This window comes from Haliaeetus albicilla, chromosome 3 (genome assembly GCF_947461875.1).
Source record: "Haliaeetus albicilla chromosome 3, bHalAlb1.1, whole genome shotgun sequence".
In the NCBI taxonomy this organism is placed as follows: Eukaryota; Metazoa; Chordata; class Aves; order Accipitriformes; family Accipitridae; genus Haliaeetus; species Haliaeetus albicilla.
In genome coordinates this window covers 25414136-25441213 of record NC_091485.1, presented here as the reverse complement: position 1 = coordinate 25441213, position 27078 = coordinate 25414136, and the positions used below count along the sequence as shown (strand labels likewise).

Below are 27078 nucleotides of genomic sequence, written 5' to 3'. Positions count from 1 at the left end.
GCAGCCTCAAAATTGTGAGTGCAGAAAGGAGAGCTAGACTGCTCTTACTGGTGGTGGTTAAGGAAGAGGTTTGTCACCTCTTAATTGTCACTGCTTTACTTAGTTTTGTTATTAAGGCTTCTGGTCAAAGTTGGGTAAAAGAAGTGGATTAGTCGATGAGTAGATTCCTTTATGTAATCATATTGCTGCTGCTGTGCTTTTAAATAAGTTGTCATTGTTCCAGGATCTGTATTTGGAATATTACATTTTGTCTTTGCAGATTGGCTTCTGGTACTGACTATAATAAGTTCTTCAAATACATATATATGAACTTTTATCTACATGTCTGGCTATCTCTGTTTGGAGATTTGGATAACTGCTTTACTAAATTATGCAAGTAAAGTAGCACTTTAACTGTTCAAAGTACTTTTAAAATCACTTTAAAACTTACCAGCAAAAAATATCAGAGGAGGAAAGCCCTCAAATCAACAACTTCTTACAATTAATTTTTTAAGTATTCCTGAAAGAATTCCAGAAATATCTTCGTTTGATCAGCTGAGAAAAGAAGGTATAGCATTAAAAAAGGAGAGCTTTAGGTCAGATTTCAACAGAATGTTATAATTTTGTTTTTAAACAGCAACATTTGAGAGAAAAATACCAAAATAAGTAATTTTTCATGCCTTTAACCCATCTAAAATATGTATATATTATTTAACAGAATTATTACAATGAGATGGTAGAAGAGTAATAGAAAAGTAAGATTTTATAAGAAAGTATAGATCCTTCGATCATGGTAATACTGCTAGAAAACTCCCACAGGCATCCCATCCCCAAGAACTTGCAACTTGGATGCAGCTGTCATAATTTTGATTTGGCTCATTTCTTGCTATTTAATACAGTTATGTAGCTTTGGAGGATGTCTACACATGGATCTCTGACATTCTCTTTCAGAGTACTGCTTTAGGCTCAGCCCTGCACTGGCAGAGCTTATGGCTTATATTTGGCCAGCTCAGAGTGCAGGCAGAACAAGATGCATGTACTATCTTCAGGTAAATGCTGGGGCTCTCATTCTGCAATCTGACCTCGATGGGCGAATCACAGAGCTCAAATAGAGTCCTGCTGACTTCAGTGAACTCCATTTTGGTTTCAAGGTTGTTCCACACAGGTCAGACTTCAGAATCTGTAGGACTGTAAATATTTATGTGCTGAACTTATTCATAGAACTGGCCTATTTTTCTTTATGCATTTTCATTTTTTTGTGTGTTATCTTTTTTAGTGGAGTGAACAATGTGTATAATTGAATTTACTGTCTCAATTTTTAGATGCGTGGTTTTTAACAATCGGGGAATTGCTGGTGAGGATCTTCTGGTAAGGATGACTTCTAAGATAAACATCTCTCACTTATAAGCAGTATATATGGAATCATTTATGTCTATTTGTACAGCTGGATTTAAATGAGAGAAACTCACAGCGTATGTTGTAAATGCAGAGAAAAGAATCTAGTCATCTAATAGATCAATCATGTGCCAATATCCATCTTTTATTTTAAAACTCAAAGAGGTCAACTGGTCAACACACAATTTTTGTGAACATTTCATTTTAGGAAAGAATGTAAATTATTAATATCTGTAACATTAAAATGAACAATCCTTACATTTTTCTTTCCAGAAATACTATGGTATCTAAAATGCACACATCCAAGAAATTCTGTTCAGTCAATGCAATTTTCTCCCATTGTTTTAACATACAAATCCAAATATAAGCAGCCTTAATTACTTTCCCACTATGAGTTGCCAGTATGAGTTTAAAGTAGATTTTAATAGTTGTGCCATTAAAATTGATCCATATTATGTGTTTTTGAATTAATGAACCAGATTTTTATGGGGAGCCATATCCTAGATGTTAAATGTGTTCTTGTATTTTTCTCAGCAATTATGACACAAAATCAGCTACAAAAGACATTTTTTGCATTTGGGACAGGCATACTATGTTTGCTTAGAAATAACTGGCAATCCCACAAATGGCAAAGTCTTGAAGCTAAACATTTTCTGCAGCTAGGGACAAGGAATGATGAAATATTGCTGAATAAGCTTTGTTTCTTCATATGTGTTTTGTTGACAGTTCTGCAGCTGTAATGAATGTGCATAATACTCGGTATTGTTTTGCATTTTTTAATTCCCTGGTTCCAAACGTTAAAAAGCTCAGATGTTTCCCATAATCAGATAAAGCATTTCAATGCAAATATTGCCATGTTAAGAGTAGTTTTCTGCATACTTTTGGAGATGGATCTACAAAGCAGTTTTGTGACACACAAAGTCCTTATTGATGAATTTCTGAATCGTTAAGAGAAAAGATCTCTTGTTTGGATGCATTGTGTGTATTTTACTGTAATCGGATTTACATCTTTAAGCTTTATAAGATCTTACTGTGAAGCAAACCAGATGAGATTATCACATTTTCTGCAGAGGAGTTTCTACATTTTAATATAAAATCCCTAGTTAATAAGTTTGAAGCATAGTCAAGCACCACAGTAGAAATCAGTCATGCAAGTAGTTCTTTTCCTAGTCTTTTTAAAGATAGATTCAAATTTACACCAAATAAGAGCTATTTAAAGAATCAGTTTTAAAATGCTGTTCTCATTTGTTATTGAAAGTTACTGTGAATTATTGTTATGGAATAATCAAATATTAGATTGACCACAGTCAATGTGAGCTAAGATGGTGTTTTAAAAATATCTTTATACAATGAGTAAATAAATAGACATCAAAGTGTCAGGAATTAACTGAAATTAAAATGCAAGATATCTCTCTAGTTTTATAAACTTTTAATCAAGTACACTTTCACTTACAATACATTAGACCCTAGTTACCAAAAATAATTTATTTTAACTTTTGAACTTGACAATTTAATTAAAATAAAACACATTCACACTGTTTATAATTAATAGGGTGTAAAACAGTGAAGAGTGATTCATGTGGACAAGAACTGGAAATGCAACATAAATGGAAATTAAGAATATCTTTAGTTTTAATTACCCAGATTTAGCTTTTCTATCCTTTTTTTTATATCTTTGACTTCAGGATTTCAATATTCTTGTTAAATGTATTTTAAGTAATCAGTTTCATCTAATTAAACTTGTTAAAATTGCCCACAAATATCCAGGCTGTTCAACTGAAAGCAATTTAAAAAAAAAAACTTAAAATACATTGTTGCTTCAGGCAACAAATAAATTCAATTAACTCATAATTAAGTATTTTTATATTTAGTTTTAATGTTTATACTGAATTATGGCAGGCCAGCCACTACCTATAGTTAAGTCAAGGTCACTAAGACATTAGTAGCAACTCTATTGCTGTAGATGAAATCTAGAGAACACCATTAGAAAAAAACTTATTTTACTGTGATACTTATTGTACGTAAAAGGACTTATCTCCCTTATACTGCTTCAGATAGTACCCCAGATTGTGGCCTGTAGCAGTTGTCTGTGCAAGTGAGGCTCAAAAGCTGTGCTTACCCTTCAAAAGCAGGGAAGGGGTTACCCAAATCCCACTGATGCCAGTGGAAGTCATTCCAAGTCTCAGTTCAAGATTTGAAGAAACACTGATGGTAGATAGAGAAGGGGGAATATATATGTGTTTCATTGCTTTAGTTAATAGAATATTTTAGTAAATTAGGTAAGTGACACTGGTGAATTTATTTATCTATTTATTTGCTTCTATAGTGTGTAGAATCTAAATATCGGCTACTTTTCAAATACTAGCTGTCAGAACTTGAAATCTAATATTTTCTTTTGCATTTGCATGTGGGGGAAGATGGTAAAATTGTCATGATAACTTTCTTTTCTGTAAATTGCAGCCTTTATGATATGTTTCCGTTTCCTCAGGGTATTTTAAAAATACCCATGTCTATCTAGTTCTATCTAGTTTAGCTCGTTGCTCTGTGTTTAGATTTCAGCTAATGACCGGAAGGTTGCAGATACTGAGGATATTTGTCACGTGTTTTATTTTGTAATGATAACAAGTATAACTCCTTCCTCCACCTCCTTGTGAAATGCTCTGGGTTTATATTTGCCATTTAGCACAGCTTCACGGTAAATGCTAAATTTATCTTGTTATATAAATGATCCACTGTTCAGTTTGCTTTGTCCTTAAAGGATAATACAAAAGCTTATGATGGCATTTTTCCCTCTGACTCCTTACAGACACCAAGGACTTACTGTGCATCTAACACAGAGGATTTAGAGGCCGTTATTCATCATGTACACAGCTTGCACCCCTCAGCTCCGTTCATGGCAGCCGGTGTTTCTATGGGAGGGTAAGGTATTATGCAACACAAGTCTCAGTTTAACTATGATCATAAAATAAGACTGTTGTAGCCTGGTTGTAAATTATTACTCTGCTATACTTGCATTACTGAACTGCAACTAACGGGTCTATCTCTAACAGTCAATATTCAGAGGACTTTTAGAAACCTCGTATCTTTGAGTATCTTAGCTCTGTGTCAGGGAAGGTCAACACTGGCCAACATTCAAAAGTTGAGGGGGGTAGAGAAAGACAAGAAACACTGTCAGACAGATTGACAGCCAAACAGGTGGGCAATACAATCTTTGGAAAGCTGTCTTTGGAGCAGAGGGATAAAAAATAGGAACTAGAGCTAACATACCATGTTTCTTAGCAACCTCTGGAAATTACAAGATTTATCTTCACTCTGTTTGGGTTCTGCAGTGTGTGGGTAGGTTAAGCTGGAAGAGATGGAGATATCTGCTCTGTCTGGCTCAGAAGCAAGTAGTATTGTTGAAACCAGTATGGGTTGGCATAGCATGTGATATTAAGACTTGCTGGGTCCTGGCTTCACTCCAGAAAGCACAGCTAGAACAGACAATGATAGCACAGTTGCTTAGAAAAATCACTGCTAGAAGCTAGGAGAAATATTCAGACAGCCTCTTTAATGAAAATCATAGGAGAGGAGAACTTCCATTAGAAATACTGCAGACACAGTGGTAACTTACTGAGACTTCCCTTCTTTCTGATAAATTTTATGGAGGGTGGGCAGATATAGCCCTGTATATTGACATTAATCTACTAATGACTTGTAGGAGCTTTGGGGTAAATACAGATTTGTTCAAGCAATTTAGTTATGGATAATCAAATAAATAAGTAACTTGGAAGCCTTTTAAATTAGGCACATCTTTTTCATTCATGTTGCTGGGATTTTGCCAGTGTCTTCAGTATCAAGACATATGAATCTTTCCAGTATGTCAGCTTCTGTCTTGCTGGGAAGCCCAAAATTTGGCACGCTACTCCAGATACAATCTTGTAAGTGCCAAATACAGGGAAATAAACTCTTCCCTAGACCTGCTTGTTTTGCTCATACTAACAAAGCACAGCATTGCCTTTAGTTGTCTTCATTGCTGCAAGGGTGCATTGCTGAGTCATGTTCAGTTTGCCCAGGTCTTTTTCAGCAGAGCTGCTCTCTGTCCAGTTATTAGTCTGTTCTAGGTGCAGGACTTTGCATTTGCCTTTGTTGAACTTCATGAGGTTTCTGCCAGCCCATTTCTCCAGCCTATTGAGGTGTCTCAGAATAGCAGCCCTATCTTCCAGTTCACAGCCACTTCCCACAATTTGACCTGCAAGCCTCATTGGGGTGCATTCCATCTCATCATCCGGTTAATGAAGACATTACACAGTGTTGGCCCCCGTATTGACCTCATGAGGAACGCTACTAGTAACTGGTCCAACCACCCCCGTTGGACTTCAAGTTCCTGATCACAACTCTGTGAGCCTAGTGGTCTAGTCAGTTTTCCACTCACATTGCAGGTCACCTATTCAAACCATGTTCCTCCAGTTTGGCTACACGGAGACCACGGAAGACTGTCACAAGCCTTGCTAAAGTCTAAATAAGCAACATCCACTCCTTTCCCCTAACCAACAAAGGCAGTCAGCTCATCATAGAAGGCAATTAGGTTGTCTTCGACCTTGGTAAATCCATGGTGGCTGTTATCAGGCATCTTCTCTACCTTTACATGCTTGGAAATGGCTTACAGGGGATATTCCCAAAGTGCTGAGGTTAGGCTGACCAGCCTGTATTTCCTCCTCCTTGTCATTCTTGTAGAGGGGTGCCTTTTTTCCAGGCATCAGAAATATCTCACAGTTGCTGCAACCTTTCAAAAGTCATAGACAGCAGTCTCATAATGACATTGGCTGCCTCCTTCTGGAGCTTTGGTGCACCTCACCTGGTCCCATTGACATATCTATGTCCAGTTTGCATAACTGGGCTGTAACTCGATCTTCCTCTACCATGAGTAATAATTCACTCTCCTATACTCTGCCAGGCACAGGGACCTCAGAGGCCTGAGAACAGACCTCAGCACTAAAACCAGGGAAGACAGGTAGCCTTGGCCTTTTACAAATCTTTTGTCACTAGGTTCCCTGCTCTGTTGAACAGTGGTCCCAGGAGGGAATAAAAGCTGGTCAGCCTAACCTCAGTTCTTTGGGAAGATCCTCTGGAAGCCAGTTCCAAGCATATTAAGGATAAGAAGGTAACTGGATTTGCCAAGGACAAAGCATGCCTGAGCAATCTGATTGCTTTCTATGATGAGATGACTGGCTTCAATGATGAGGGGAAGGGAGTGGATGTTGTCTGTTCTGAGCCTTTCTTTGTATCAATGTACAAGAAAGGCTGCAACAGAAGCCTTTTTTGTTGCAGAAGCCTTTTTCTTGTTGTCCTGCATATCCCTTGCTAGTTCCAACTCCAGCTGAACTTTAGTTGTCCTAACTGCATCCTTGCATGCTTGGGCAATGACTGTTTCTCCCAGGCAGCCCCCTTCCACCTTCAGGATACTTCCTTCTTGAACTCAGTCAGGAGTTTTTTGTTCCTCCATGTGGTCTTCTGCCACTCTTGCTCAACTTCCTGCACATCAGAATGTACACTTGTGCTTTATGTTCAGTTATCCTTAAGGTCAAACAGTTCTCCTAGACACCTTTGCCCATCAGGGCCATCTCACATGGGATCCTGCCAACCAGATCCCTGACCAAATTAAAGCCAACTCTCTCCAGTATTATAATTCTGCTGCTTACCTTCCCCTCTCACTTTTGATCTTAAAAACCCACCATTGAATAATCTCAGTGACCAAGACTGTTCTGTACCCTTCCATATCTGACGGGTTCTTCCTTACATGTTAGTAGAAGATCCATAGAACATTTTCCCTATTTGGGTCATTGATCATGTATCAAAAGGTTGTCCTCGATACTCTCCAGAAATCTGTTCTGCTTGCGCCTTGCTGTGTTGTTGTTCCAATTGATGTTGGTATGGTTACAGTTCCCTGTGCCTGCTGATTATGAAACTTGTTTTAGCTGTCCAAAGACTTGGATTCTCTAATTACTTCTCTTGATCAGGAGGTCTATAGCAGACATCCACCATGATATCCCCTTTGTTAACCTCCTATCTGATTTTGACCTATTAGCTCTGAATTGGCTTATAACCTGCACCAGGGAAAAGTTCTGTGCATTTAAATGGCTTCTTTGTCTAAGGTGCAAACCCTCCTTCTTGCCTTCAAGGCTTTAATGAAGTCTGTCTGCATCCATCATGGCACGCTCTTGTCTGCCTGTGAGTTCTCCCATGTCTCTGTGATCCAATAAACTTGTTCTGTGACTGCACAGATTTCTAATTCCTCCTATTTTTTCCCATGCTGTGTGTTCATGCATGTGCTAGCACATGAGATGGGCCACTGCCATGCTGCCCATGAGAGCCTCCCCCATTATGCTATCCCTTGGGTGCTTCATCAGGGCCTGCCAAGCCTTCGCTTCTCTTCAAGCTTTGCTCTCCCTCCCTTGACAAACCTAGTTTAAAACTTTTCTTTGCAAGGTTAGCAAGCCTGTTGGCTCTTATCTCTCTTGGCATGCTATCTCTCTCCAGCTTAGACTTTTTTGCGTGCAAAACACGAAATAACATGATGTATTGCAAAAACATGTTTCAGTGGAAATGGTGAAAGTCAAAGAAGAATCTGCAGTAGAGGATTGTTTTGATGATTACATACAGATTTAAAGCATAGTAGTTCTTCATGGGTAGCTTCATGTGTGGTGCACCTTTACACCAGAACTGTGGTGTAGTAGGTGAAGTACGAGGTTTTCAGGGCTGAAGGTGCAGTAGAAGCTAGCCATTCTGCGACTGGTACAAAAGACCAGTTCAGCCCTTAGTGTCATTTCTGTCTTTGGCTTAACCTAGTTATGGTATCCTAAATAGTGGCAAAGTCTGTTAGTATGGCACAGGGGATCTGTGTTGTGTTCCTGGCTTTTACCGCACCACCACCACTGGGCGATTTTAGGCAAGATGTTCCACCTTCCTCCTCCAATATGTTTCTAATGTCCTGAACCACAAAGAGGAAGTATATGCTTAATTGTACAGAAAACTAGAAGAGTCTTTAATCATCCACATGAGGACTGTTTCCATGCTTCAAAATTAATTGGAGCACTGGCACGTTTAAAATTAAGTAGGAGCAGAGATCTCACCAGGGGCATATTGTGAAAATGATCCACTTGTCTTAATCTTACAATAGTTTTTGTTATCTATCCCTTTTCAAAATTTTCTGAATAGCCAGTTAATCTATACAGGACACATTTGCCCAATTAAGAAGAAAAATAAACACTCACTTCACAAAGGTGTAAATGTAAATGAAAGCCCACTTTTCTATTGATCTTCAGTATGTATTATTTCAGAAAGGGACTTTGTTTTCTAACATAAAGATTCCTAAACCTTCTCTCTACCACATATATTCTGTGAATTCTGTTAGAGAAATGGCTTCTTCCCCTACTACAACTTTTTTTTGTTATTGGTTTATGGTTCAGTGTTCTTCCAGTGTATCAGCTGATGACTCACAGGTTCCTCCTCTTCTGTGGGTAAGAGGGAACATATGCTACCTGACTCCTATATGTGCCACAGGTGACTTTCCTTGCTGGGTTCAACTGTGTGAGCTGATGGCAGGAGCCCATTCCCAAGTGCTGTTTGCTGTTCTATTCTTGCTGGTTCCTACCAACTGGCAAGTCTTTGGTAATACCAAAGACTGGTTTCACTTTTGCACTGCTGTCCTATGATCTGGTAGGTAGTGTGTGGGGATAAAGTCTCTGTGATGGCAGGCTGGTTCATGATGTCTTTGCTAAAGGTTGCTGTCTCCTGAAGTATTGTAGATGAAGCCAAGGTACAGAGTGTTGGTGGTCCAGGGAGCTATATTAAGTTGTAAAACCTGTAATGTTTTGAGTTAAAGGCTTGGTATTAAAATGCTGGTTGTAAACTTTGGGGCCTCAGGCAGTAAAGTAAGACTTACAGCTTTTCTGTTAGTATTTTTCTTTTACTCTCTTCCTGCTATTTTAATTTTTCTGCGTTTGAAGGGTCAGGTTCTGGTGAACTGTCCCGTTTTTTCAACTCAACTATACATCAGCAGTAGAGACTGTAAGTTGCAATTGGTCAGAAAGCCAAGACTTAAGCCATTTATTTGGCTCATAATTTTGTTTTGCTAGTTTTTTTCATTATCCAACACTTCATTCTTTACATACTTTGTGTTAAAGGCTGTGTTCTCTCATGTGTGAGGGGGGTAAAGGAATTACCTTCAACCCAAAAGACAGCTTCATAGTGAGGCAGGTGTGCCAGGGCCAGCTTGCATTTGTCAGGCACATTGATCAGATTTATCGGATCGGGAAGAGCAAGAGCTTGTTTTACCATTTTACAACTTGGGAATACCTGTTCCATGAGTCAGATACTTTTTTCTGACCTTTTCCTCCCTTTTAGTGATATAAATAAGACTAGTATCTCTATTTATTTCTAAATGCACTCCTACCCACATTCTACACAGTGCACTCAGTTCCTCTCTGACAGTAGAGAAAGCAAACTTCATGAGTCATATGTTGATTACATTGACTACCTTTCAGAAGTATTAGGCACAACGGTAGGGCTGATACAAGAAACTATTGAAAAACAGACAGAAAAGTGGCTGATTGTTATATTTGCTTTAAATTGAAGCAAACAATTTGATAGTATATATGTTTCTGTTTTTCATTTCTGTTTGTAGCATGCTTCTTTTAAATTACCTGGGCAAAACTGGCAGAGACACTCCTTTAATGGCAGCTGCAATTTTCTCTGCGGGTTGGAATGTTTTTGAATCTGTAGAATCTCTGGAGAAGCCACTAAACTGGCTTCTTTTCAACTATTACTTGACTACTTGTCTACAATCCTCTATCAGCAGGTGAGTTGCCTTCTGAACTGTTTAGCAAGGTGGAAGGATGTTAGCATGAGATCTACAGCAGGTATAATAATATTGGCAAAATTAATGCTGTAACAACACTTCACATAGCTGTTCTGTCTGCATTCTTCTGTAAGTTTTGAAATCAAAAGGAACTTTGCAAGAAAGATTGTCATCAATGTGACTAAGTTTCTCTGCTCCTCAAGGGACTTGGCACAAGACCAATGTACTCCTATATTTATGGATGAAGTGAATGGATTTTTTAATTTTTTAGACATGCACATACTGACTTTGAGTATATATGTATGTATACTAATGCTTTTAAGTCGGTGTTGACTGCAAAAACATGGAAAGGACTAGTTCATCCTTTGCTTTATAATATTAGGGTGTATTTTGTATTCCCAAATATTTAGTTCTCTTGTCTTTGGCATCTTTCTCATGGCTTAGACAGATTCTTACTATGTTGCTGGATGTGCCTGCATATGGATGAACAATTTTTGTGCTCTTGAATTCCAGGCAGATTTTTAATATGACAGAAAATTAAAAACAAGCATGTCCTTGTTAGGGAGTTATTTCTATAAATGTATCTGTAAAGCAGAGGACTTCTACATCTGTTTATATAACAAAAAACCAAGCCCTCCAATTTTTCTCTCTTTCTTTTTAGGCATCGACAAATGTTGGAGAAATTATTTGATATGGATCTTGTGATGAAGGTATGTGAAAATGTTACTTCTGCTTTAGCTGGATGCTGTTTTCCAAATGCTGACATAGTTCCCTGTTTGAATTCTGTACTTCAGGCTAGAACTGTTAGAGAATTTGATAAGCAGTTCACTTCAGTCATGTTTGGCTATCGTACAATTGATGACTACTATGAAGATGCTAGCCCATGTCGCAAGCTGAAGTCAGTAGGAATTCCAGTGTTATGTCTAAACTCTGTGGATGATGTTTTCTCACCAGGTCATGGTAAGTTTAGGCTTTTAAAAATATATTTATCTGTATACGCAATCATTAAGACAAACTACATTGGTCTGGGGATGAACTCATGTATTTAAATGCTTAAATGTGTATTTAAATGTTACTTGTACATAGGATCAAAAGCTCCAGGGATAGATCAGTCTTGCAATTTACTTACAGTGTAAGACACATGTAAAACAGCTGATGATGGAGAGACCTGATTCGTACAGGATGCAGAAGCACATGGGGTGGCAGTCATTAGCCATTAGTAGACTCTTTACAGTCAAAAGTAAGAAATATGCACATTTAGTGTGTGAGTTATCTCACTGTAAGGAAGATATTAGATGTATTGCCCTCTTGGAAGCACCTGTTTCTACAAGTATGAAGAGAACCTATAAAGAGGAACTGGGATTCAGATGTCTGGATTGTAGACATTCAGAGTTCAATGAAAGTGAAAACAAGTATTTTTTTATTGCCATTTTTCAATCCAGTCCTTACAAGGAATGTCTGGAAGTTGCTTATGTTTCAGATGACTTGAAATCCTCAGCTGTTGATCTCTTGTGCCACCTCCAGTGCCTGACAATTAAAAGTAAGAAAAAATGTAAGTTAGCACGTAGGACAAAATCTAGGGTAAGGGAAGAGATACAGAGAAGGTGAGCTCCTAGAAGGAGGCATGTTGAAATTAATAAGAAACTAACTAGAAGATGAAGCAGCAATATCAGCTAGTAACAGGCTGAAAACTGTTTTCCCGTTTCTTTCTCTTTTCTGCCAAACACATGATCATTATGAACATTTTGCTTTTGATCTAAAGCTCAAAACCCTGTTTTTAACTGTCTTAAAAAGACATGTTTGTTCCTGTGGTCTATATATTGGTTATAGTGTCTGAGAACAAAAGCTAATGTGGAGGAAAACCACTAGAATGAACAGCTGGTTGAGGGGACAGTCTTCAGCAGTGAACACCTGACACCTTTAAAGATGAAGTTTATACACTTGATTTATTTCAGGGAAGTTTTCTTCTGCCACCACAAGTCAAGTGAGATTCTTGTAGAATGAGTCATGAAACCAGAGTAGGCAAACAGACTAGAACAACAAACAGAATGAAGGAATTGGAAGAGACTGTGTGTGTGTGTACTATTTTTCTGTAGGCAGATGTGCAACACATACAGAAACACGCACACACTTACACTACTATTTATAGTTCGAAGACCTGTTAGAGACAAATGTGACACAAAGAGAAGGGGCCTCTCCGGTAGAGGGCACTAGAAAAAGACAGTCTGATTTCCTCTCCTCTTGAATGAAAAACATCCATGCTATGCATGAACAATATAAAGAGGGGATAGCCACCTAATATGAGGGGAAAAAAGGGTAACTGGATTAGCCAAACTACCTATCCCTTATAGTGGCCAAAACAGAGGCTTAAAAAAAAAATAAGATCTGGGCAAACATAGCAATATTATTCCAGAATACTGCATCCACCTTTGACAATTTGTGGTTCAGGGACTTTCTGAGACAGAGTTAGTCCCTTTGTATTTACTAGCCTCTGTGGGATTTTTTTTTTCCTTGAAATTGGCTAGTTACTGTTTCTGTTATAAGCATATAATGTCCTGGAAATGAGAATGGATGGGGCTGTGACCTTAAATATGTGTGCAAATATAAAATCTGGCTAGTGATTCTGAAGATAAATTTTTATGGGTCTTATGACCCTGGGGATGACTTTCCCCGTAGTGCTGCAAGATGAGTGATCTGCTGTGCCATGCTTCTGCCATTAAGTATCTTAGAGAAGGAACAATGGCTTCACCTCTATGTTTAGCTCTAGCTCAGTTTGTGGTTTCTGTTCTAAAGTGAAGTAGTAACTGTGGCAGGAATGAGCTAGCTAGTTAGCACAAGTAACAACAGCAGGGAACCAGACAGTGTGCCTCTGTCCCTGGAGGATTTGTTAACCTTTTCCAGCCTATTGTCACTGGGACTGGGACCTTTGTTAGCTAGATTAAAGCTAGTGCAGATACTCCATTCCCTTTTCTCTTCATTTTAGAATATAACCTCCAGCTCTCAAGAGCCAACCATTGACCTTGACCTCATGAAATTCAGTCTGAACACAAGAAAACACTTTTTTACTGTGAGAGTGGTCAAACACTGGCATAGAGAGGTTGTAGGGTCTCCGTCTATGGGAGATACTCAAAACCTGGTTGGACCCAGTCCTGGGCAACCTGCTGTAGGTAACCGTGCTTGAGCAGGGGGGTTGGACTAGATGATCTCAAGAGGTCTCTTACAACCTCAACAGTTCTGTGATTGTGTAGTTTGACTACCCAAAAGATTAAGTCCCCTAGAGTACAGCTGTAGCAGACATCTCCTCCCCCAAAGCTGGTTTTTAAAAGAAACACAACTCTTGGTGAACAGTGGATGATAGGGATGGTCTCTTGTGTAGGATTAAGTATCAAACCTATTGTCAAAGTGCCTTAGAAGTCTTGCAGTGTAGAAGGGAGTGAGGTAGAGCACCAGCACTTCTGAAACAAGAAGTGTTAAGTCTGTTGTAATGACTATCCATCCTTTCTTAAACTCTGACCCTAACCATCCTTTCTCCATGAAAACGTTTGGTTGGTTAGGCTTTCATTTATTCCTTGTCCACAGAGTTAATGCTGTTGGCCGGAAACTGTTGTCCTTGTATTGACAAGTTTACCTTAGAAAGGGCTACTAGGACAATGTTGATTTACAGTAAATAGCATGACTCTGTTATGTGTGTCTATCCTTGGCTCCTTTTTCGTTTGTGTTATGCACCCCCAATGTGAAACATTGCACTGGCAGGGGACACAGGGCACCCTGATTAGCAGCCTAGAAATTACAGCTGCTGCTGTCAGTTACTGGAGTTCATTCATCCTGACACTTTTGCAGGCTGTTTTATGTTAGCCAACATAAAGGACTGGTGTTACTCTGGGAGGTGACTTTATTCTGGCAACTGGCTTGTTTTTTCTGACTTAAAAGTATGTGGACACATGTAAGCCTATGGCAACCAGAGGCAGTTTCCGCTCACAACTGTATAATGGATTCAAAGCCACAAAACTTCCTCTCATCCAGATACCAGCCTTTTATTGGCTTTGGAGACTGGTCATTTCATGCATCATCTTCCCCCAGTAATACCTACTAGCTTTTAAGCTACCTTCCACCTCTGTTGTAGATAGCTGTAGTTTCTGACAGCAGGGAAACAGGCCTAGAAAATTCATTAGGGAGAAAGCTGTGCCAGAATTCCTTTGTGTTTAAATATCCTTTATAAAAAGCCAGCCACATCTATCTTTCTGTAACAGAGCTTGGGGGATACAAACCCAAGTCTGCTTTGTTACTATACAATATGGACTTAAAGAGAGACTTCCCTTAAAAAGTGCAGATGCTGTCTCTGTTGCCTCTTACTACCTGATCATTTTTTCTCATGTAGCTTTTTGGTACACTTTGTACTTCCCAGCAATTCTTTTTGAATATATCGTGAAAATGTGCCCTTTGATCTCAATCCAGTATTAGGAAGAAACAATTCATTTGCAGTCCTTCCTTAACGTTGCTGTTTAAAGTTCATAGAGCTTGGCAGCTCGTGTATCTGTAGTTTAATTCTGGAACGCAGGTCTCATATTGCATAATATTAACGAATGAAAACAAATGCTTTCTTCATTGCATGACACTTCTTTCACCATAACTTATTTAAACGAGCCACTGCTAAATATGTAATGTAACCAAGTCAAGCCCTTTTATTTTTTAAATGTGAAAAATAAATCAAGAAGGTGGAATGATAACATTCATTATCAGTGTCACATTTAACTTTTCATCTGAAGTGGCATTTTTCTCCTTGGAGACTTTAAGCAGTGTATTAGGCATCTGACTTAAATTTCACTGTACTAATGCTTAGCTAATTGCCGCTGGTGAGTGTTGTGCCCAAGCTGAAAGCCTGCCCTTTAAGCTAGGTATCATGCCAGCTCCCTCCTGATCCACTGTGCCAAATAAGTGCATGTCTGAAGCTCAGTCATACTTTTTATTGAACTCTCTGAACTTTTTCTGTCCCTCTGAATCCAAACTTTGAGTAATTGCTTTTAAGTGTTATTTAGTATCCTATTATGTAAACAGCACAGTTGAATGAAGTTGGTCTGGAGAGACCAAATGGCCAAGGAATGCCCAGAGGGATAACAATTAGGGTAAGAGTTTAAGGAACAGGGAGAAATCAACCAAACAATTGAACAGAAAGTCTGACAGCAGTGACTTATTTAAGCTGATGCTTCTTCATGTTTTCCTATTGTTCTTTTTAAAAAAAAACTTTTTGCAAAGCATGTACAAGAAATTGACTTTGAATGAGGTAATTCTGCACATACATATTGACATTGTGGTTCTGTGATCAGAAATAACAGGTCTATGCCTGCTAGATCAAACAGCAGTACAGATTTTGGTTAGTAGAAATTACGTTTCTACAAGGTTACATGTGAACAAAAATGAACAGTAGTATCTTTTGTCATGCCATCCTATATCCTAGAGTGCATCACATCCAGCGCTCCATTCATCTGCCCTTTAGATTGCACAATTTGCTCTGTTGCATTGTGGGTTTATTTGTGGATGGCTAACAGTCCCTAGAAACAGCCTTGAGAAAAGTACCACACGACAGCCAAGCATCATTTGCATTTTGGCACTGGACAGCAGCACAACATATTAAATTCTCTCCTGAGAAGCTGCAGAGCAAGAAACTCTGCTGGGGAGGAGTCATACAAATGATGATCCAACTGTATCAAGACCGACTATGCCAAGGGCAGGCTCTCCTGTTCACCACAGGGGAGGTAAGAGCAGAGAGGTAACAGCAGGTCAGACTCAGCACCTCCTGAAAATCGTCACTGCAGAGGGAAACAAATGACTGCATGTTCAGCACAGTGCTGGAGCTTGTGATAAGGGCAATGATCTGTGGCAGAATTCTGCTGTAAACACATGTTAGTTAGAATAGGGAAAACTTTGGGATGGGGAAGATGACATTCGTAAAGACCTGTGTGTGGCTCGCGCCTTACCTGGCACAGAAAATAACCAGCATCCTAGTGCTGGTAGGCTTCTAGGAGAGAGCTGCTGTAGCTTTTTGGAGGCAGGCAGTGCATAGCACCCATGGCAGTATTGCCGATCAGTTTGGGAATGAATAATTAACTACCAGCAAACTGATTTGGGAGATATCATTACGCTGGCAACCTCTGAATGACAGGTATGCTGAGGTCACAGTGAGCTTTGGCTGTAAGGGCTTCTCCAGCTGGGTTGGCACAGCAGAAGAGACATTTACTGTCATTTCCCTTCCACAACGCCAGCAAAGTGCTTTCTTGGCAAGAAAGGATATTTCTCTCTACCCTTTGACACTAGTCTGACAAAGAGAACGACCACCATGTTTTTGCACAATCTTAGCTAGTCAAAAGGTGTGTTCAGGTCAGTAGGCAGCTGATCCTGAATCCATTAGGATCAATGCAGTTCTCATGCTATCTCTGATTCTTGGAGATCAAATCAGTCTCTCCTCACACACTCCTCCCCATACCCTTTCATATAAGCCTGTCCATTAGCCCCCTCAGTGACCAGGGAGACAGCTGCAGAACGGCTGTGGAAAGTGCGATTCATTCATTGCCTGAAGCAGGAATGGGGGAATCGGGCTTGAGTCTGAGCCCCACTTTCCTATCAGGATTCTGTTTAACATGGCCCATGCGCTACTAGAGGAAGAGGAGCAGATGGCTTGGTAGAGATAAGTGGGCAAATTCCCTTGGAGTCAGCAGAAGCTGACATGAATCATAGCCACTCTCTTTGTACAGGGCAATGTGTTCACCCACAGAATCCAAGGGAGCCCTAACAAAGATTGCTGGGCAGATTAACTCATGCAAAACTCCAGACAAGCGCTTGCCAAGCCTGGAGTCTGAAAATTATGTACGTGTTGGATTGCAAGAAATAACACGGTTTTCTACATCTCTTGTTTTCAGCCTGTGCTATTTCCCAGTCAAGGCTGGCAGGCCCTAGGCTTTTATTTCATTGACTTTTCTTTTTAGTCTTGCCTCAGTATTGCTTTAAATGTCTCTGAAGGAAGTTCTGTCAGAAAGGGATGTGGACAACTGAACCCCCCCCAAAAGCGAACCTGATTAAAAATCTCTCTTCAAAAACACTTTAACATAGATGAGGCAGCAATAGAAATCCTGCAAATGACTTTCTGCTTTGTGTTGTACTGCCAAGGTATTTTTACTTTAGTAGTGTATGACTTAAAATCAGATTTATTTTCTTGTGGAATCGTAACCTTCTTTAGACAATACAGTGAAATTCCTACTACTCCCTTCTGTCTGGACAAAGCATGTCATCTTTTGCTGTTGTTTTTTCTGTCAATCCTGAATAATCAAAAAATCCTGTATGATTTTTACTTTTTTCCTTTCCATGAAGTTTATTATTTGAAAAGTAGAAATTTAAAAGGCATTCTTCACTGAAATGTATTGGGATTTCTGCTTGTTCAGGAGTATATTTAGCATACTTAAAACTCAGAGGAAGTTGCTTAAATAACTTAATTTGTATATTGAGAGCACAACCACCATAGCACCATAAAGCTCCACTGTTGTGTCAACCAGTTCATATGGTAATAGTGTCATCCCATCACAATGAAATGCCATTTGTAAAGTCACACGCATGTCAGACTGTGCTAACTGACCTTTACTTTCTTTCACAAAGTGAACTGCCGAAGTGATAGCATTGATAAAGCCACACATCCGTGCATATTCAAAATAAAATGCACTGAAGTCTCCCTTTCTGCACATTTCAGGATCAGCGCATGTCTCAGGTGTAGTTCACTGATGACTGTAAGCTAACTGTAGGCTGTCAGTGAAAGGGCCACCTCACCACAGTCCCCATCTGACTGTGCCTACTGCCATTCATATACTGGCATTAACATGGGCAACCAGATCAGGGAGCTGATCCAGCTGAAAACTAACCCAGCAAAAGAAAAATCCTTGTAGTATCTGCTCTAATATTCTAAATTCCAAATTAAATCATTTTCTAGTAGTCACTATTCAGTAGAGAACCACTAACATACTGGGTGACGCGGAGCAGCTTTCTGTGTCCTTGCATGGTTGTTTGCCCTTCCTCTTTTTCTGTTTACCTTGTGTATTTAGATTATGAGCTCCTTGGGGCAAGAACTGTCTCCCAGTGTGTTTGCATGGTATGGTCTAAACATGCAGGTGTAAGCGTATGGCAAATCAGATATAATGATGATAACCCAGCATAATCTTTAACATTAGCTGATAGGATCTCTTACAGACAAAATCTTATTGTGACATTAAAGGTTTTGTGTTTGGAGTCTCCTACAAAAAGAACGGGTTTCATAATTAAGGTCCTAGGTTCCACAGTTTTTCCAAACCTAAATGTTGCAACACAGGTTAAAAACTACAGGTTCGATTGTCCTTTCACTTACACTATTTATACCAAATTGCGAATATGCATTAACATGGGGGCTTTTCCATCAGTGGGACTGAAAGAAAGATGAAGCCCAGTGATTTCTGAAAATTTTACAGCAGCCAGAAAAATCACACAGATAAGGCGAGTTAATGATGAGGAGAGAAATGGCTTTTAACACAGCTATGGTTCTATGTCCTGCGGGCAGTACATTTAAGCATATGTTATTGTTGTGCATATTTATTCACATATAGTGTGAGAAACATTTAAGAGAAATTATTGAGTGGCTGGCATTTCATAGAAGGATAAGGACTTAAAACTTTTTCCTCCCCCTTTTTAGCTATACCAGTAGAAACTGCCAAACAAAATGCAAACGTTGCTTTGGTTCTGACTTCGTGCGGAGGCCATATTGGTTTTCTGGAAGGAATATGGCCAAGGAAGTGCACTTACATGGACAGAGTCTTCAAGCAGTTTGTGCAAGCTATGTTTGAGCATGGAAATAAAATCTTTAGCATGTAGCTTTGGACCACTATTATAGCACAGTGGCACATTCTGACAAGGGCAGTTAAGCTTAATGCACAAATTTTAACTCGTGTAAGCCAGCAAATGGATAAAGTCCATTACTACATGCAAAAATATTTTTTGCCTAAAATTTTGTAGCAAGAAACTAAATATTATGTTGTCACTTTTATATTTATTTTTAATATGCCTTACTAAGAATGATCCTAAATGAAACAGCATTCTGCATACATCAAACTGCACTTAACCAAAACCATCAAGTAAACAGATTATAATTCCTCAGGATTTTAATTTAAACCAGTAAATATTTAGGAGACTTAATTTAGATGGCTTTTAATATGAGAATGGCAACACTCAAAATAGCATATATTACCCTGTCACACACAGTAAGAAGTTGGCCCACTCCTTAGGGCACTGATAGTGAAAATTTTAAAATGTGAAAACAAAAGGAGGGAACACAAAGAAGCACTGGTTCTTCACATAAGTAAAAATTTCAGCATGTTATTCCATAGCATTAGATTGATAACCACTTTTGCTGTTCTACCCTGAGAGTATTCAGATTTAGGGCTAGTTATTGTTTTTTAAACTATGTCAATGCCATACTTGTCTTATGTGATTATTTTTTAAACAGCTAATTTATAGTGTTTACATATAACCAAAAGATTCCTTTAAAACAGTACTGTAATAACTTATGTAATTAAAAGACATCTTGCATTTCAATGTTCATGTAAAGCCGGGTGTTATCATATATGTAATACATACTTCATATAACTGGTAAACTCGATGATTCTATCTGTTATGTTTATACTGCCCCACAAGAACATTTCAGTTTTAAAGAACAGACATTAGAACATCAGGAAATTATGATATGATCTGCTTTAAATTAAAAAAAAAAATAATCCAAGCCTTTTGTCTCTGCTATTGTTTCAGATAATTTCTAAAAAGAATGTAACAAACCGTTTAAAGAAAGCTGGCAGCTGGGGTGGGGCCAGAGCCCCATCTCTCTGGTTCATTTATTTGATCATTTGTCAGCACTTTGGCAATAGGTTGTCAAATCATTGAAGCCTTCGCAAAGTGATTTCCGCCCTAGCAGCTTACAAGTTTGTGAGGCTGCCTGAGGTGTCACTGTTCTCCTCAGCCCTGAAACAGGGTGAGAGCCAACACGGACCTTTAAGTAAAAAAGACAGTTGGACAGAAGGTACTGTGAAACTGTTGGGAAGTCCTGATTTTGGGCATCCTGAAATTAAAAAAAGGCTTTTAAGCAGTTTCTCTGGAGCTCCCACCTTGTGCTGATCACTGATTCGGGCCCAGACACACAAGATAAGTCAGTAAAAATGCCTTTGCATTTTTCTCTTTTGAGCGGGGTCAGTACAAGAAGAAAATGTGGATGAAAAAGCAAGTCAGGTCTTTTGTCTCAAGCAGTACGTGAACAGTCCTCTTGCAAGGCATGTTTCCTAGTAACAGCAAAAGAAGAACAAAAATACTTCTTGTCTTCAGAAAAAGAAATTGGGACATGCTCTACAAAAGCTAGTTTTGTAAGGTGGAAGGTTAAATTAAAAAATTAGAAAGCGCTTTCAAGTTTTGACTTTTCAGACAAGCATTACCCCTTGCCCAAATAACTTATTTTTTCTCTAATAAGGAAAATGAGAAGAGTGATTTGTGAAAGCAAAATGAAATTTTGTGCATGTTACTACCATACATGAAATCAGCGTATTAGTAGGGTGCCTTATGTATTCTTACATTCATTTCCAGTTTTTATGTTCATACAAAACCAATGAGCAATAAACAGTGTATTGAGCATTATATTGTTAAAATTGTTTGGGTACAGTACTGTTCAAAACTCAGCATCAAGTATTAATAAAAATAAAACCACTTACATTAAAAGCACACCTGCCTGTTTAAATAAAAGTAACATGATGGCAGAATTTCTGTCTCTCTGCACTGCCTTATTTCATTTAGGTCTAATCCCATATACAAATCCCCATGAAACATTCCTCTTTAAAGCTATGTCTAGCAAATGTCTACAAAGTTGTTTTTTTCCCCCCAAATGTAGAGTGTTCTTCCTTACACCCCATTAGGGAAAATGCATTGTTCAAAGCACAGTGTCCAAAGTGGCAACAATCAAATTTTACTATGGATATCTTCAAGCTTTCCCAATCAGATTTTCTGAAACATATAATGTAGACACCTCGGTTCTTGGAGGGGACACACAAGCTAGCAAGAAGTGCCATAAACATTTTTGCTATGCAATATCTTTGTACCTTGCACACAGTTTCACCAGTGAGCCAAAATCCAGAATTTTCCCTCTATTCAAAACAGTGTGAATTCATAGGGTCTTTATTTGGCTTTACATGCGATTGAAGTATCCAGACAGCAACAGGGATATGAAATGTTGGAGGTGGGAGAAAATTGTTAGTTATCAATGTAGTCATTACTGGAAAGATGGAATTTCATTTTCATTATACTCCAAGTCACAAAGGTTGCAGACACTTCTTAAAGAAAACTTTCTTCCTAGTTCAGAATCACACAGTAGTTGAAGTTGGAGGGGACCTCTAGAGATTGTCTAGTCCAATCCCTCTGCTCAAAACAGGACATATTACATACGTGCTCCAGAACATCCACCTCTTCTCAATTTGCTCTTGGGAGTCAAGGCAAGGTACTGTTCTTTTTATCTATGAGGCCTTTGGTCACCCAAGAGCCATCTGTGACCTTAGCTGTCTTAGTACCAGATCATAAAGACCAAGATTTTAAGTTGTAATTTATTATGTCAACTCTTGGCAAACAGAAAAACTGAAAATTTCAAACAGAAAAATATGGTTCTATGAATGCAGAGAAACTAACCCATGGTATATATTTCACACTGAACAGAAGAAGGATTAATGCTCTTTTTAGAAACCAAGACATCTAACAGCACAGTTTACCAGACTTAGCAGAATGGGCTATGGAGGACAGTCTACAACTCTACAGGAGCTGGTGTCAAGAAAATGTCAAAGCACTGGTCACTCCAGGCAGGTCAACATGGTCCTGTCAATATGGCATCGAGTATCACACTTCAGGCATCAACATGCTGATTGTAGCAGAGCACGATCACTCCGAGGCCTAGACTGACCATTACAGAGACTGGAAAACGGCTCCCTTTTCAAGAATTCCTCCCCAGATGTGGTTTAGGAATCTTCTCCTTACCTCTTCCCTGCTGCAGGTTGCCATTTCCAACTGAGATCTAGTAGTCAACTGTTTCAGCCCTTCAAGTCAACAGAATGGAGCAGCTTGCTTAGCAGTTCCCAAATGGACGGCCCCCTTCCGTTTTTTCTGTAATTGTCTGAGCCCCTATGCACCACTCACATATCCACTGTCTGGCCTGGCCCCAAGTCTCTGCATACCAGCTGCCAGCCTTCCCTCCAGATATAGCTTTCTATAGTCCTTTCTATCCCTGCTCCCCTCATCCCCTCAAAAAAATCTCACATTCAGCACGTGAGCAAACTGGACAAGTCCCAGCCCATTTTTTTTTCTCCCTCCCTGCAAAAAGAAAAACACCAAAGCAAAAAAAAAAATTGCTCCAATTCCGCCTCCCCTCCATTTTCAACATTGGCCCCCTCCTTTCTTAGCAAGATCCCCTCTAAAGCTCTTTAAATCTAGGCAGTCAAGGTGCCCTCCAACCCCTGTTGTCCCCCATGTCATCTACACAGGAATTTCATAGAGGAACTACCTCTTCCAGCTACAACTCCTAGAGCTACCTGGCTCATGCCAATGACTCAGACCTGCCAGGAAGAGGACTTTAGCCATGCACGTGGTGCTCACAAGCAAGGACACCGTGCTTTTCCCGGGCCGCTTCAGCTCAATGCACCATCACCCTGCGATAAAAAGAGGAAACATTCGTTCCCCGAGTCACCAAGTTGCCATCACCCACAGGCACCCTTCAGCCTGAGCCACATGCTGTAGTTCTCATCCCAGGATGCCAGCTGGTCAAAAAAAGCCTTAGAACGCTCAAGGCAATGAAGAAGAGGAAGGTATAAAAAAGCCTAAGAGAATCACACATGCTGGATCCACTCCCCACAGTAAGCTAGTGGTGCTTCTTACCAGCCAGTAAAATAACTCCTGCAGCCAATCTGCTGTAGAATATCCTGGCCATAGGGTTTTTTAAAATTTTAATTCCAACAGAAGAGAAGGAAAAAATCTGGAAATGCACTCGCACCCACAACAGCCAGCAGTTCTCAATGGCAAACATCTCCTCCTCTGAGGGATCTGATTTTCCTGCCTCTTTCTTTTTACTGGAGATGCAAAAATCAGCCTCTTCCTTCTTCCCAGATGAGGATAGAGGAACTTCTTGAATCTGCAGAATGGATGGAAATCAGGGCCCTATGCTGTCTCAGCTGCTCGTCAGTTCCTTAAAGATTCTATATATTTAGTGATTAGAAAACCACTAATTTAAATCAGCTTCACATGTGGCCTTAGCTAGCCTGTCTGAGGCATTCTTCTGATGCACTACGAGTGCCTGCAGGGTTAATTACAGCTGAGAGGTTTAAGCAGCTACTGCCTCTTGGTTGTCAGTCACCACCTCCTTGCTCAGACGAGATGTCTGATAAGCAGTAGGACAGGCTGGGAGTGTGTGAGCATGTCAAATGAGGCTGCAAGATCTGTGTGCTAGCAGGACTGCTGTGACTGAGCTTGGGATCAAGAGCTCAATCCTGTAACTACCTAGACTGCCCTAAGGCTGCAGTTTCACAAGCAGCTGCCAATGTTATCAGCTCCCTCATGCCAAAATGGGAAGGCTTGCTCTCTCTCCTCCCCTGCCTTTTCTTATCCTCTCTGATTCCAGTCCTATGGTCCTCCACCTTTCTTGCTCTGGCAGAATATGATCCAGTTTTCCCACTGGGTTATTTTTTTGCCAGCTCAGTAAGTTAAATTTGCTTGCCTAGAGGGGTCCCTCAGGTGCTAGAGAGAGGGTGGCTATGAGGTAAGGAGTTGGAGCTCACTGCTGACAGTAGAGAAAGAAAATGGACAAAATAGTGGGAGAGGCTTCCCCTTTTTGGTGACATCTCTTACACAGGGTCACTGCATCTCCTGAAGCTGCAGCCCAACAGGACACTCTCTGATGATCCATATATCAGCTGCATTATTGCTCCTGTGAAAAAAGGCATAACCTATAAGCCAGTCATTTTTCACTTAGCTGAAGTCCAGAGGCACTCCAGCAGTATTACAGTAGTGGTAAACAAGGCTAAATTAACACAAAGTCCTCTTGGGGTTAAATCTGCCCTATCCACATACTCCACCTGTGCAAATGTTCCTCCTCCCTCCCCAGGTCCCCTACTTCTACAGCAAATCTATGCCCAAGCGCTCCTGTTCATACTCACCACAACTTCTGAGAGTGAATTTCTGTAAAGTTTGTGTTTTTTCAGCAAAGTGACATTTGCTAGCAAGTTCACACTGACATCAGTGCTCAAAATGCTGCCACCTTCTGTGGAAAACTGGAAATGTACTCATATTCTATCCCATGAATTGAGTTTTTCAAAGTTTTGGAATTTAATGCTTTATAAGAATGCCTGCTTCTTTACTACTTCCCTGCTGTACAGCAACTTACTATTCCACAGAAGACTGTGAGCAAATCTAGCTTTACTTGCTTCATGTTCCTAAGAAAGAGGGATGGGAAAACATCACGTTAAATTTACAAAGTTAGCAATAACATAAAGAAATGCTTTTATCATCCTCCAGGAAATTTGCAGGCAACCCAGTGATTAAAGTATCCTTCATGTGGAAAGTATTCTGCAGGTTACTGTAGGAGAGCAGGAGACCACATGTTGCTGTGTTCACTGTAAAGTCACAGCAGATTACTGTGCATTAGAGAGGAGCTGTTATAGGGAGTTATAAATAACCTTTCCTCCTATCAGCTTTTTAAAAAACTGCAGCTGCTGAAAATTTCCATTTGTCTAGGACAAACTGTGCTTCAATTTAGTGTGTCCAGAAAGAGGACTTATGAAGGAAGGCAGTTAATAAAAGAGACAAAAAAAAATTTACAGGCAGAACAAAGTATCTCCAGGTAATTTGATCCATATATAAAAATGTTTACCCTATTCAGCAACTTGCCTGCAATTTCCAACAACTGACCCCATAAATGTAATAGCTATAGAAATCAATAAAATGTTTGGAAGATTATAAAAAAGGCCTAAAAAGTTTATTATAAAAATCAAAATAACCACTTTTTAAATACTTCAAACATTAACAAAAGATTATTTGCAGACTGTTTACACTGTGTAACTTCCAAGTACTAAAATACTTGTGTGGTCTGTCTGTTACATCAGCAAACTGCAACCAGAAATCTGTACAGGAAATCAGAAATCTCTGGGAGAAACCCTGTCACATGCTGCCATTCAAAAACTTTTCTTCTAACATCTTTCATGGTCATTTACTCGTTGGCAAATACCAAGGTTCACCACGCTGTTCTCCAGTCATTCTGATACAGTGATGTATACGCATCACTATGTAAATTTACAGCCAAATAAACTGAGACTGTGTCTATATTAGCAAGTAGAACATACTGATAGGAGTGGGTATGCACAGCAAAGCTACTTAATGTTGAGATCCTGATACACATACTATATGCATTTCAGGTAGGATGTACTTCAGGTCAGCCCTAGCCTAGTAATATGGATGGAGTGCACTAGGTACACATGAGGTATCTCTACATCAATATTCCAGTTAGGATCAGCAGCGCACTTTTGAAGGAAACCTTCTGACTGCTCCCACTTGTCATGCAGGGTCTTGCAGTGTGCATAATGGATTCCTTCCAAAGGAAACCAAGCCAACAGATACGTCCTCAGAACATACCCAATGCGTTCCAACCCTAGCAGTCACTGCATCCATAGGACTAGACTAAAGCTGGCCTGGACTGGCATGTCAGTGGTGTGGATGTCAGATCCTCAGCTCCCCTTCTTTCGCTCAGAACTTCTCTTACTTGCCAATGTAGACATAGGCTCAGACACGGAAACATCCTGAGGCAATGAAGCCACAACGTAAGGTTAGATGAGGTACAAATCCATTACCCAGTGTAGTAAGGACAGAAATATCCCAGAGAATGGAAAAAAAAATCACAAATACATGGTTATGCGATAGCATGAGTTGTGAAACACAGTGCAGAACACAGCTTTTAAAACTGCTAGCTGGCATCTGCAGGGTTACTACCAAACTTAGGAAAGCAAACCTCACTGGACTCAAAAAGGCTGTGAACTGTGACTGAGTGAACTCATTGCTCTGGAGAGAGAAGCGGACACTACACAGGACCAGGACACATCAAAAAAGCCTCTTCAGTCTCTGAGACAGACAAGCGCTCATCCTCCTTTTACGCTCAAGCAACACACACTGGCCCAATGCTGCACCTGCATTAAGGAGACTGACTGCTGTCTGTGCACCTAAAGCAAAGCTGATTAGCAGGAAATCCCCAGTAACCCCCAAATGTATCTCTATATCCTTAAGAGAAGTTTCCAAAGGTGGTGTTAAGAGTGGAGATCACTTCCAGTACAGCACCAAACCTATCTTTAGAAGGATTTCCAAACATATTTGCAAGAAGTGGCCCACAAACACTTAGGAAACACTGCTGCGAGCACATGCTGCTGTAACACCACCATTACCAGGAAGTGTATGACTTGGGGAGATTTCTCACTTTGCATTTAGCTGTGACTGCCAGTCATGAGGTGTCACTGGCACACTGCAGGCCATCGCGTAAGTCACTTCGTCACCACTGGTCTGTCAGTACGCGGTGCCGCTTTCCCCCTCGTTTTTGGCAGGCGAGGAGCCTAATGGCAGAGAATGGGGCTTACCAACCAAACCCGGCCCGGGGCCGGGCCAGAGCCGGCTGAGCCACCGGGATAACACCGCCAGGCCAGACGGGACGGGGGCAGCGCTGAGGCGGTGGGGACAGACCTCCCGCCACACCGAGGGTCCCCAAGGGCGGGCGAGCGGTGCGGAACCCCCGCGGCACTTCCACCCAT

At 40.0% G+C, this 27078-nt stretch overlaps 1 protein-coding gene and 1 long non-coding RNA gene across 4 annotated transcripts in view; one reads left to right on the top strand and one right to left on the bottom strand.

The window, feature by feature from the left end:
- Window positions 1-21021, top strand: part of ABHD3 (abhydrolase domain containing 3, phospholipase) — a 25628-nt gene extending 4607 nt beyond the window's left edge. The window contains exons 4-9 of one of the 2 annotated variants that reach the window (XM_069779137.1): window positions 1302-1347; window positions 4181-4293; window positions 10040-10213; window positions 10875-10923; window positions 11008-11173; window positions 18918-21021. In XM_069779137.1, coding sequence (XP_069635238.1) covers window positions 1302-1347; window positions 4181-4293; window positions 10040-10213; window positions 10875-10923; window positions 11008-11173; window positions 18918-19096 — 727 coding nt within the window. In that variant the 3' untranslated portion in view covers window positions 19097-21021. The remainder of the gene's footprint in view (window positions 1-1301; window positions 1348-4180; window positions 4294-10039; window positions 10214-10874; window positions 10924-11007; window positions 11174-18917) is intronic. The other variant, XM_069779138.1, reaches the window with a different exon arrangement.
- LOC138684723 (uncharacterized) lies at window positions 21013-27078 on the bottom strand. Of its 2 annotated transcripts, none has more exons than XR_011323975.1 (3): window positions 24448-27078; window positions 24140-24218; window positions 21013-22947 (listed from the first exon to the last, which is right to left on the bottom strand). It is a non-coding gene; the product is annotated as an uncharacterized lncRNA (long non-coding RNA). The 2 variants fall into 2 exon arrangements; XR_011323976.1 differs by having other exon boundaries at window positions 26751-27078.